Source organism: Choloepus didactylus, chromosome 16 (genome assembly GCF_015220235.1).
Source record: "Choloepus didactylus isolate mChoDid1 chromosome 16, mChoDid1.pri, whole genome shotgun sequence".
Classification (NCBI taxonomy): domain Eukaryota; kingdom Metazoa; phylum Chordata; class Mammalia; order Pilosa; family Megalonychidae; genus Choloepus; species Choloepus didactylus.
Genome location: NC_051322.1, coordinates 54,103,774 through 54,116,806, shown reverse-complemented (window position 1 = coordinate 54,116,806; position 13,033 = coordinate 54,103,774). Strand labels below are relative to the sequence as shown.

The 13,033-nt window shown below is 36.6% G+C and overlaps 1 protein-coding gene across 2 annotated transcripts in view; it reads right to left on the bottom strand.

The window, feature by feature from the left end:
* SS18 (SS18 subunit of BAF chromatin remodeling complex) overlaps positions 1 to 13,033 on the bottom strand; it is a 114,623-nt gene that overhangs the window by 28,505 nt on the left and 73,085 nt on the right. Inside the window, exons 6-8 of one of the 2 annotated variants that reach the window (XM_037805888.1) lie at positions 3,550 to 3,717; positions 3,041 to 3,145; positions 303 to 395 (exon numbers count right to left, since the gene is read on the bottom strand). In XM_037805888.1, coding sequence (XP_037661816.1) covers positions 303 to 395; positions 3,041 to 3,145; positions 3,550 to 3,717 — 366 coding nt within the window. The remainder of the gene's footprint in view (positions 1 to 302; positions 396 to 3,040; positions 3,146 to 3,549; positions 3,718 to 13,033) is intronic. The other variant, XM_037805889.1, reaches the window with a different exon arrangement.

Sequence of the window (13,033 nt, the reverse complement as noted above, 5' to 3'; positions counted from 1 at the left end):
CATGAGAAAAAAAAATTGGAGGGATGGATTTGTGTTCAAACAGAAAATTTCCATTGGGAGAAAAATTATTTTTAAATGTTTTAGTCCTTTTACTGTTGTTAGAAATGGCAAGTCATGGTTATACATTTTAAATATTTGTAAGGAAATTATTTTGATTGTTCTAGGCTCCCTGTATCTTTCAAAACAGCCAGCAGCTAGTATTCTACAAGAGCTTTGCATTGGGTAGAAATTGTCTTATGCAAGAATTTTCATTCCTGTAGAAGGGGATATATGTGTGTATGTGTGTGAAGGTATATAGATACCTCCTTCGTAGTAATGTTGTGAGGAATCCTCATAAGGCCTATCGTAGCCTTGTTCAGGATACGACGGTTGCTGATAACCGTAATCATTATGACCTACATCAATTCGACAAGAGACAGGAAGAAACGTTAATGGCCACTGAGTGAAAACCCTAAATATATTTAAACTTTCAGATAAAATTGAAAAAAAGAAAAAGAACTGGAAATACATAAAAAATAATTTCAACTGCATTAGCTAAATATTTACCAACGTGATCACTTTCATATTGAGATAACGTGCAAATTTTTTTAAAGCAAAAATCAGTTTTAGAAACATTACACTTATAGACTTAACTATGATAATCGTCATTGAGGGGAAAAAAAATTTGATCTTCTATTTTTTAAAAAAGAAAAAATGAAAGCATTTAGGCCTTTCACATGTAAATAACTTGAATTAAATTAGAATGAACAAAGGAGACAATTATCATATTTTGTCAAACACCTGTTCTGCTGATCTCCAATTCCACAGCATATGCTAAAAACAATGCAAAATACAAAAGAGTTTCATAAATTTTTCCCCTGAAGAAACTGAAATGAATTTTCACATTCTGTTTACCTGCATAAAGTACATATATCTCAAAATATTTTCAGATGCAAAAATATATCTTAATGCTGCTATTTTAGAAATCTTTAGAAATTATTTGCAGAGTATCATAAAAGTATTCCTTTATAAAATTAAAGCTGTTTTAAGTGCTAGAGTACACCTTTGACTTGGTAGCTCCAACACATAAGCATTGCTCCACCTATATGTTGTTTTAAAGTACAATATATTTCACTGCAAGATGACTAGAATCTAATGAAAACCAATATTCTTGTAGTTTTAACAAAAGCATGAAATAACCGTTCAGTTAGCTAAAATATGAACTAAATTTTAGAAAAACACCTAATTAAGGAAGGAAGAATATAGATATGAATAAATATTATACTAAGTGCTCTAGTATTCAAATGTACTAAACTTCCTCATAAATATGTACATCAAAGGTAGGCAAACTAGGATCCACAGGCTAAATACAGCCTGTGGCCTGTTTCTGTAAACAAAGTTTTATTGGAACATGGTCACATTCATTTATTTACATATTATTTATAGCTGTTTTCACCCTAAGAAGGGAAAGTTCAGTAGTTAAGACCAAGACCTTACGGTCCACAAGGACTAAACTATTTACTGTCTGGCCCTTTACAAAAAAAGCTTTCTGACTCCTAAGCTATGTATTTACTGGCATAACTATCTGGATATATGAGAGAAAATACTCAATGCTGTCTAAGAAAATTAACTTGCTGATGTAAATAGAATAAATATTCTACATAAATGTCAGGCATATATATTAATATACACCCTATACAAAAATATACTGTTCAAATCAAACCCTGACCATAACGTAATAAAATGAATTACATATAGTAAGTAGTTTTAAGTATTGATATTTCAAAAAATAACATAACCCATTTTGAATAGAAAGGTCATATTTATAACAATTCAAATTTCTCATACAAGAAATACTCAGGACCAAAATAGCAATGTCAAGTTCAATGCAATTATTTAAAATATATTTTAAAAATTAAACAATAAAATAATAATTTAGTTTTCAAAAGAATTCCTATTGCATATAATTTAACAAAGTAGATTTTACCTCTTTAATATAAAAAATCAGTGTACTTAAGTACAAATGTACCTTTAGGCTTTATGTGTTTATGAAAAATGGCAGGCAAAATGATTTTTTAAATATATCAAATTGTATCTTATGGCTTCTAGTCAATGTCCAACACTTTAGTTTTAGTTTCTTAGTTTCCTGAGTTTCTCTGTTAAGTAATTCACCTTAAATATTCTAAAAGAACTTACTATATAAATGAAACTTTTGGCAATTTCTTTCATAACAAGATGTATCATTTTGTAATGTGAATAACAACCTCAATTTATCAGTTTTATATGTTTTGGATTATTTTTTCTTCCACATTTTATTATAAAATTTTCAAACATATAGAAAAATTAAAAGAACTGTACAGTGAAAACCTATTTGCATGCTTGGATTATTACAATTTAGATTTTCTTAAAGTGCAGTACAACTTTACTGACCACTTTTGCATGAACTAACTTCCCACTAAAAAAAATAATAATAAAAACTAAAATTAAAATCTAGTTTCTAAATGCCTTTCCTATTCTACTAAATTTATATAGAGCTATATTGTGGATACAATTTAGCCTCCAAAACTTTTCTCAAATGCAAATGCTAATGCTTATAAACCATAGTTCTTTGAGAAGTATGCAACATTCTAAAATAAAACTTGTAAAAATACTCAAGAACTATATTCCCTATGTATTTACACAACACATAAAAGTAAACCAATGGATAAACTTCATGGTATGTGGAACATATTTCAATAAAGCTGTTACTAATGAAGGAGTAAATCAATGACATTTGCTTTGGTTCAAATTAACAATTTCAAAGGGCCCTCTTTTGTGTAAGAAAGAATTCCAATGCCAGAATGATTTCTGATGGTTCTAATATGGAATAGCTACACCAAATAAACTCTGAATTAGTTTATAAACTAATGTTATCATTGCTGCTTTAGATTATTTGAAGTTTCTAAATTTAGAAGAAACAGATTGTTAGTTTCCTCATCCCCATTAAAATGTTTTGAATAGCTATCTATATTAACATCGGGCAGGGACAGAAAATGGGAAAGTTAACAGTAAGAGAGATTACCATCAGGGTAGTATTGCTGGTTCATGCCTTCTGGAGGACCTTGTCCACCATGACTGTATTGGTCCCCGTAATAGTCCTCCTGGCCTGAGTACTGCTGTGGTGGGCCTGAAAAACCACAACCAGTCAAGATATAAATAATTTGTTCTCTATGTCATCAAAGGCTTTTTTTCTAATATGATGTTACAAGAGATTATTTCTCTTAGCTGTAGATCTCTCCCATGCTTTTGGCATTTCAGATATTTTTAGCTATTCTTATACACATATTCATACACACAGTGACTCCATACAACATCACATTGCACTAAATTTTAATGTAAAGACACACATGCAATATCAAATAATACAAAACAATGCCAACTTAGAAAAACACTAACTTCATAAATAGAGGTTGAAACAAAGAGCCCTGACTTTGCTTCATTATATTTAAAGATGAAAACATCATTAAAATTTAAAAGCTTTCAATTACTGTTATTTACATTTGGCAGGAGGTTTTCTAAATGGAATCTTACCCTGTTGAGGTGGCCTATAGGGAGGAATCTGTCTCTGACCCATCATATGATTGCCTTGGTTAACTTGACCCATCATTCCCATAGGTGGCTGCTGTCCTTGGTAATGTTGCCCACCTCCCTGTGGCATATTGTATTGTTGAGAAGGAGGCTGCTGATGCATCATTGGACCTGAAGAACAGACACATCATGCATAATTTTTTTTCCAAATAATTTAACATCTTAAGAGAAATGCAGCAATATTTTTATTATGACATCCCCAAAATATATAACTAAATGCAATAAAATTTGACTTCAAATAATTTTCTAAAATCTTTGAATTAAAGCTCATATGCCTAAAATAATCTGCAAACAAAGAAAACAATCCATGTTAACTGATCTGAAATCCACTGGAAGAGTACTCTCATAATCTTTTAAAATAAAATAAACACAATATACGAACATCCTGAATATACGTATCTTTCATTATGTTCTACATAATATTTATCTATACAGTTTCTCTGGAAAAGAAATAATCCCCGTGCTACACGTAAGACACAAACCTTATATTATACACTGAAAGAAAGTAAACCACAAAATCCACAGCAAATCAAGTAGCTGAACTAAGAAAAAGAAAATAAATTGCTGGGTTTCCATTTTTTGTTCATTTTTTCAATGCCCACTCATTATGTAACAGTAGATAGGGAAACTACACAGACATTTTATAAATATATCTAGTTGGTAGATTTCATAAACTTTAATTTTAGGACAAAATTTTATAGGGTCTTCTTTCCCTTTTCCAATTCTAAGTTTTATAAACTATATAGCTCTTCTTGAAACTAGGGGGCTGTAGTGCCTCTTAGTAAGTTACCACTACACACACGCACGCATCAAAAACACTTCAGCAGAGATGCCACACACAAATCAGCACTATGCAGTTACTAAACTAACTAATAACAGGGTAGTCAAACTACCATTGCTCTAATATCACATTGGTAACAATAAAAATATTTCACATGACAAAATCAACAATGGCCATAAAGTTCTGTATTGGCATCTAAAAATGTGAGCAGCTCCTAAGAGATTCACTGGCCTAAGCGATGGTATGGTGAACTCATCATTCTGCCATTATAACCACTACCGTCTCCGAAGTATGTATAAGTCATCTCCCAATTTACTGTTTAGATAGCCACATACTACCATTTTACTGAATTGGGGACAATTTAAGAAGTACAAAAGGTTAAAGACTAGAGAGTCTGAAAAAGTTTCACAGTCAAAATTGCCCAGATGAGCCAAAGGTTATTTAAACGATTAAAAGCAAAACAAAACAAACCCCCCCGCCCTCCAAAAAGCCCACTTCTTTAAATATATCACTGAACTACAACAGCAGCAACAAGGTAAGCTAAAAAGGCTTCACCTCATTCTCAATTTGAAGAACTGTTTTATCCAGGAACTGCCTTATTGGAGTTAACTCTTTTTCTCCTATTTACCTTGATTTTTTTTGTTTGTTTGTTTGTTTACTTCTTTCTTTTCAGATTTCTTTTTCCTTCTAATTTTATCATAAATAAAAGTTTTTCAAAGGTTACTCTGGGACCTTTCTTTCAGCAAAGAGATAAATTTTAATAGTAGGGATAAGGTGATTTGGTGGAGAATGGAGGGGAAGAGAACTTTTAACACTCAAACATCTATACTGCCAGACAGATGATTTCACATCTATTTTATGTAAACTACTAATGGGTATCAGAAGTATCCTTATTTTCAAGTTTTTAGCTAAGGAAACTGAAGATCAAGATTAGTCAGATAACAGACGGGCAATCAGACAAAACTCAAGTCTGATTTCAAAACACATGTCCACTCCACTATTCTTCACTGTGCCACTTAAAAATAAGTGTTGAGGGAGGCGGGGCAAGATGGCAGACTGGTGAGCTGTAAGTTTTAGTTACTCCTCCAGGAAAGTAGGTAAAAAGCCAGGAACTGCGTGGACTGGACACCACAGAGCAATCTGTCTTTGGGCATACTTCATACAACACTCATGAAAACGTGGAACTGCTGAGATCAGCAAAATCTGTAAGTTTTTGCGGCCAGGGGACCCGCGCCCCTCCCTGCCAGGCTCAGTCCCGGGGGAGGAGGGGCTGTCAGCTCCGGGAAGGAGAAGGGAGAACTGCAGTGGCTGCTCTTATCGGAAACTCATTCTACTGATTCAAACTCCAACCATAGATAGACTGAGACCAGACACCAGAGACTCTGAGAGCAGCCAGCCCAGCAGAGAGGAGACAGGCATAGGAAAAAAACAACACGAAAAACTCCAAAATAAAAGCAGAGGATTTTTGGAGTTCTGGTGAACACAGAAAGGGGAAGGGCGGAGCTCAGGCATTGAGGCGCATATGCAAATCCCGAAGCAAAGCTGATCTCTCTGCCCTGTGCACCTTTCCTTAATGGCCCTGGTTGCTTTGTCTATTAGCATTTCAATAACCCATTAGATCTCTGAGGAGGGCTGTTTTTTTTTTTTTGTTTTTTTTTTTTAAATCCTTTTTGCTTTTTCTAAAACAATTACTCTAAGAAGCTCAATACAGAAAGCTTCAAAGAATTGCAATTTGGGCACGTCAAGTCAAGAGCAGAACTAAGAGAGCTCTGAGACAAAAGGCAATAATCCAGTGGCTGAGAAAATTCACTAAACAACACAACTTCCCAAGAAAAGGGGGGTGTCCGCTCACAGCCACCATCCTGGTGGACAGGAAACACTCCTGCCCATCGCCAGCCTCATAGCCCAGAGCTGCCCCAGACAACCCAGTGTGACGGAAGTGCTTCAAATAACAGGCACACACCACAAAACTGGGCGTGGACATTAGCCTTCCCTGCAACCTCAGCTGAATGTCCCAGAGCTGGGAAGGTGGAGCAGTGTGAATTAACAAAGCCCCATTCAGCCATCATTTCAGCAAACTGGGAGCCTCCCTACACAGCCCAGCAGCCCAGAACTGCCCTGGGGGGACGGCACTCACCTGTGACATAGCACAGTTATCCCTCAACAGAGGACCCGGGGTGCACAGCCTGGAAGAGGGGCCCACTTGCAAGTCTCACGAGCCATACGCCAATACCAAAGACTTGTGGGTCAGTGGCAGAGACAAACTGTGGCAGGACTGAACTGAAGGATTAGACTATTGCAGTAGCTTTAAAACTCTAGGATCATCACGGAGATTTGATTGTTAGGGCCACCCCCCCTCCCCGACTGCCCAGAAACACGCCCCACATACAGGGCAGGCAACATCAACTACACACGCAAGCTTGGTACACCAATTGGGCCCCACAAGACTCACTCCCCCACTCACCAAAAAGGCTAAGCAGGGGAGATCTGGCTTGTGGAGAACAGGTGGCTCGTGGACGCCACCTGCTGGTTAGTTAGAGAAAGTGTACTCCACGAAGCTGTAGATCTGATAATAGAGATAAGGACTTCAATAGGTCTACAAACCCTAAAAGAACCCTATCAAGTTCAGCAAATGCCACGAGGCCAAAAACAACAGAAAATTATAAAGCATATGAAAAAACCAGACGATATGGATAACCCAAGCCCAAGCACCCAAATCAAAAGACCAGAAGAGACACAGCACCTAGAGCAGCTACTCAAAGAACTAAAGATGAACAATGAGACCATAGTACGGGATATGAAGGAAATCAAGAAGACCCTAGAAGAGCATAAAGAAGACATTGCAAGACTAAATAAAAAAATGGATGATCTTATGGAAATTAAAGAAACTGTTGACCAAATTAAAAAGATTCTGGACACTCATAGTACAAGACTAGAGGAAGTTGAACAACGAATCAGTGACCTGGAAGATGACAGAATGGAAAATGAAAGCATAAAAGAAAGAATGGGGAAAAAAATTGAAAAACTCGAAATGGACCTCAGGGATATGATAGATAATATGAAACATCCGAATATAAGACTCATTGGTGTCCCAGAAGGGGAAGAAAAGGGTAAAGGTCTAGGAAGAGTATTCAAAGAAATTGTTGGGGAAAACTTCCCAAATCTTCTAAACAACATAAATACACAAATCATAAATGCTCAGCGAACTCCAAATACAATAAATCCAAAAAAACCCACTCCGAGACATATACTGATCACACTGTCAAACATAGAAGAGAAGGGGCAAGTTCTGAAAGCAGCAAGAGAAAAGCAATTCACCACATACAAAGGAAACAGCATAAGACTAAGTAGTGACTACTCAGCAGCCACCATGGAGGCAAGAAGGCAGTGGCACGATATATTTAAAATTCTGAGTGAGAGGAATTTCCAGCCAAGAATACTTTATCCAGCAAAGCTCTCCTTCAAATTTGAGGGAGAGCTTAAATTTTTTACAGACAAAGAAGTGCTGAGAGAATTTGCTAACAAGAGACCTGCCCTACTGGAGATACTAAAGGGAGCCCTACAGACAGAGAAACAAAGACAGGACAGAGAGACCTGGAGAAAGGTTCAGTACTAAAGAGATTCGGTATGGGTACAATAAAGGATATTAATAGAGAGAGGGAAAAATATGGCAAACATAATCCAAAGGATAAGATGGCCGATTCAAGAAATGCCTTCACGGTTTTAACGTTGAATGTAAATGGATTAAACTCCCCAATTAAAAGATATAGATTCGCAGAATGGATCAAAAAAAATGAACCATCAATATGTTGCATACAAGAGACTCATCTTAGACACAGGGACACAAAGAAACTGAAAGTGAAAGGATGGAAAAAAATATTCCATGCAAGCTACAGCCAAAAGAAAGCAGGTGTAGCAATATTAATCTCAGATAAAATAGACTTCAAATGCAGGGATGTTTTGAGAGACAAAGAAGGCCACTACATACTAATAAAAGGGGCAATTCAGCAAGAAGAAATAACAATCGTAAATGTCTATGCACCCAATCAAGGTGCCACAAAATACATGAGAGAAACACTGGCAAAACTAAAGGAAGCAATTGATGTTTCCACAATAATTGTGGGAGACTTCAACACATCACTCTCTCCTATAGATAGATCAACCAGACAGAAGACCAATAAGGAAATTGAAAACCTAAACAATCTGATAAATGAATTAGATTTAACAGACATCTACAGGACATTACATCCCAAATCACCAGGATACACATACTTTTCTAGTGCTCACGGAACTTTCTCCAGAATAGATCATATGCTGGGACATAAAACAAGCCTCAATAAATTTAAAAAGATTGAAATTATTCAAAGCACATTCTCTGACCACAATGGAATACAATTAGAAGTCAATAACCATCAGAGACTTAGAAAATTCACAAATACCTGGAGGTTAAACAACACACTCCTAAACAATCAGTGGGTTAAAGAAGAAATAGCAAGAGAAATTGCTAAATATATAGAGACGAATGAAAATGAGAACACAACATACCAAAACCTATGGGATGCAGCAAAAGCAGTGCTAAGGGGGAAATTTATAGCACTAAACGCATATATTAAAAAGGAAGAGCCAAAATCAAAGAACTAATGGATCAACTGAAGAAGCTAGAAAATGAACAGCAAACCAATCCTAAACCAAGTACAAGGAAAGAAATAACAAGGATTAAAGCAGAAATAAATGACATAGAGAACAAAAAAACAATAGAGAGGATAAATATCACCAAAAGTTGGTTCTTTGAGAAGATCAACAAGATTGACAAGCCCCTAGCTAGACTGACAAAATCAAAAAGAGAGAAGACCCATATAAACAAAATAATGAATGAAAAAGGTGACATAACTGCAGATCCTGAAGAAATTAAAAAAATTATAAAAGGATATTATGAACAACTGTATGGCAACAAACTGGATAATGTAGAAGAAATGGACAATTTCCTGGAAACATATGAACAACCTAGACTGACCAGAGAAGAAATAGAAGACCTCAACCAACCCATCACAAGCAAAGAGATCCAATCAGTCATCAAAAATCTTCCCACAAATAAATGCCCAGGGCCAGATGGCTTCACAGGGGAATTCTACCAAACTTTCCAGAAAGAACTGACACCAATCTTACTCAAACTCTTTCAAAACATTGAAAAAAATGGAACACTACCTAACTCATTTTATGAAGCTAACATCAATCTAATACCAAAACCAGGCAAAGATGCTACAAAAAAGGAAAACTACCGGCCAATCTCCCTAATGAATATAGATGCAAAAATCCTCAACAAAATACTTGCAAATCGAATCCAAAGACACATTAAAAAAATCATACACCATGACCAAGTGGGGTTCATTCCAGGCATGCAAGGATGGTTCAACATAAGAAAAACAATCAATGTATTACAACACATTAAAAACTCGAAAGGGAAAAATCAATTGATCATCTCAATAGATGCTGAAAAAGCATTTGACAAAATCCAACATCCCTTTTTGATAAAAACACTTCAAAAGGTAGGAATTGAAGGAAACTTCCTCCACATGATAAAGAGCATATATGAAAAACCCACAGCCAGCATAGTACTCAATGGTGAGAGACTGAAAGCCTTCCCTCTAAGATCAGGAACAAGACAAGGATGCCCGCTATCACCACTGTTATTCAACATTGTGCTGGAAGTGCTAGCCAGGGCAATCCGGCAAGACAAAGAAATAAAAGGCATCCAAATTGGAAAAGAAGAAGTAAAACTGTCATTGTTTGCAGATGATATGATCTTATATCTAGAAAACCCTGAGAAATCAACGATACACCTACTAGAGCTAATAAACAAATTTAGCAAAGTAGCGGGATACAAGATTAATGCACATAAGTCAGTAATGTTTCTATATGCTAGAAATGAACAAACTGAAGAGACACTCAAGAAAAAGATACCATTTTCAATAGCAACTAAAAAAATCAAGTACCTAGGAATAAACTTAACCAAAGATGTAAAAGACCTATACAAAGAAAACTACATAACTCTACTAAAAGAAATAGAAGGGGACCTTAAAAGATGGAAAAATATTCCATGTTCATGGATAGGAAGGCTAAATGTCATTAAGATGTCAATTCTACCCAAACTCATCTACAGATTCAATGCAATCCCAATCAAAATTCCAACAACCTACTTTGCAGACTTGGAAAAGCTAGTTATCAAATTTATTTGGAAAGGGAAGATGCCTCGAATTGCTAAAGACACTCTAAAAAAGAAAAACCAAGTGGGAGGACTTACACTCCCTGACTTTGAACTTATTATAAAGCCACAGTTACCAAAACAGCATGGTACTGGCACAAAGATAGACATATAGATCAATGGAATCGAATTGAGAATTCAGAGATAGACCCTCAGATCTATGGCCAACTGATCTTTGATAAGGCCCCCAAAGTCACTGAACTGAGCCATAATGGTCTTTTCAACAAATGGGGCTGGGAGAGTTGGATATCCATATCCAAAAGAATGAAAGAGGACCCCTACCTCACCCCCTACACAAAAATTAACTCAAAATGGACCAAAGATCTCAATATAAAAGAAAGTACCATAAAACTCCTAGAAGATAATGTAGGAAAACATCTTCAAGACCTTGTATTAGGCGGCCACTTCCTAGACTTTACACCCAAAGCACAAGCAACAAAAGAGAAAATAGATAAATGGGAACTCCTCAAGCTTAGAAGTTTCTGCACCTCAAAGGAATTTCTCAAAAAGGTAAAGAGGCAGCCAACTCAATGGGAAAAAATTTTTGGAAACCATGTATCTGACAAAAGACTGATATCTTGCATATACAAAGAAATCCTACAACTCAATGACAATAGTACAGACAGCCCAATTATAAAATGGGCAAAAGATATGAAAAGACAGTTCTCTGAAGAGGAAATACAAATGGCCAAGAAACACATGAAAAAATGTTCAGCTTCACTAGCTATTAGAGAGATGCAAATTAAAACCACAATGAGATACCATCTAACACCAGTTAGAATGGCTGCCATTAAACAAACAGGAAACTACAAATGCTGGAGGGGATGTGGAGAAATTGGAACTCTTATTCATTGTTGGTGGGACTGTATAACGGTTCAGCCACTCTGGAAGTCAGTCTGGCAGTTCCTTAGAAAACTAGATATAGAGCTACCATTCGATCCAGCGATTGCACTTCTCGGTATATACCCGGAAGATCGGAAAGCAGTGACACGAACAGATATCTGCACGCCAATGTTCATAGCAGCATTATTCACAATTGCCAAGAGATGGAAACAACCCAAATGTCCTTCAACAGATGAGTGGATAAATAAAATGTGGTATATACACACGATGGAATACTACGCGGCAGTAAGAAGGAACGATCTCGTGAAACATATGACAACATGGATGAACCTTGAAGACATAATGCTGAGCGAAATAAGCCAGGCACAAAAAGAGAAATATTATATGCTACCACTAATGTGAACTTTGAAAAATGTAAAACAAATGGTTTATAATGTAGAATGTAGGGGAACTAGCAGTAGAGAGTAATTAAGGAAGGGGGAACAATAATCCAAGAAGAACAGATAAGCTATTTAACGTTCTGGGGATGCCCAGAAATGACTATGGTCTGTTAATTTCTGATGGATGTAGTAGGAACAAGTTCACTGAAATGTTGCTATATTATGTAACTTTCTTGGGGTAAAGTAGGAACATGTTGGAAGTTAAGCAGTTATCTTAGGTTAGTTGTCTTTTTCTTACTCCCTTGTTATGGTCTCTTTGAAATGTTCTTTTATTGTATGTTTGTTTTCTTTTTAACTTTTTTTTTCATACAGTTGATTTAAAAAAGAAGGGAAAGTTTAAAAAAAAAAAAAAAGAAAAAAGACAAACAAGGAAAAAAAAAAAAAAAGATGTAGTGCCCCCTTGAGGAGCCTGTGGAGAATGCAGGGGTATTCGCCTACCCCACCTCCATGGTTGCTAACATGACCACAGACATAGGCGACTGGTGGTTTGATGGGTTGAGCCCTCTACCATAAGTTTTACCCTTGGGAAGACGGTTGCTGCAAAGGAGAGGCTAGGCCTCCCTATATTTGTGCCTAAGAGTCTCCTCCTGAATGCCTCTTTGTTGCTCAGATGTGGCCCTCTCTCTCTGGCTAAGCCAACTTGAAAGGTGAAATCACTGCCCTCCCCCCTACGTGGGATCAGACACCCAGGGAAGTGAATCTCCCTGGCAACGTGGAATATGACTCCCGGGGAGGAATGTAGACCCGGCATCGTGGGATGGAGAACATCTTCTTGACCAAAAGGGGGATGTGAAAGGAAATGAAATAAGCTTCAGTGGCAGAGAGATTCCAAAACGAGCCGAGAGATCACTCTGGTGGGCACTCTTACGCACACTTTAGACAACCTTTTTTAGGTTCTAAAGAATTGGGGTAGCTGGTGGTGGATACCTGAAACTATTAAACTACAACCCAGAACCCATGAATCTCGAAGACAGTTGTATAAAAATGTAGCTTATGAGGGGTGACAGTGGGATTGGGAATGCCATAAGGACCAAACTCCACTTTGTCTAGTTTATGGATGGATGTGTAGAAAAGCAGGGGAAGGAAACAAACAGACAAAGG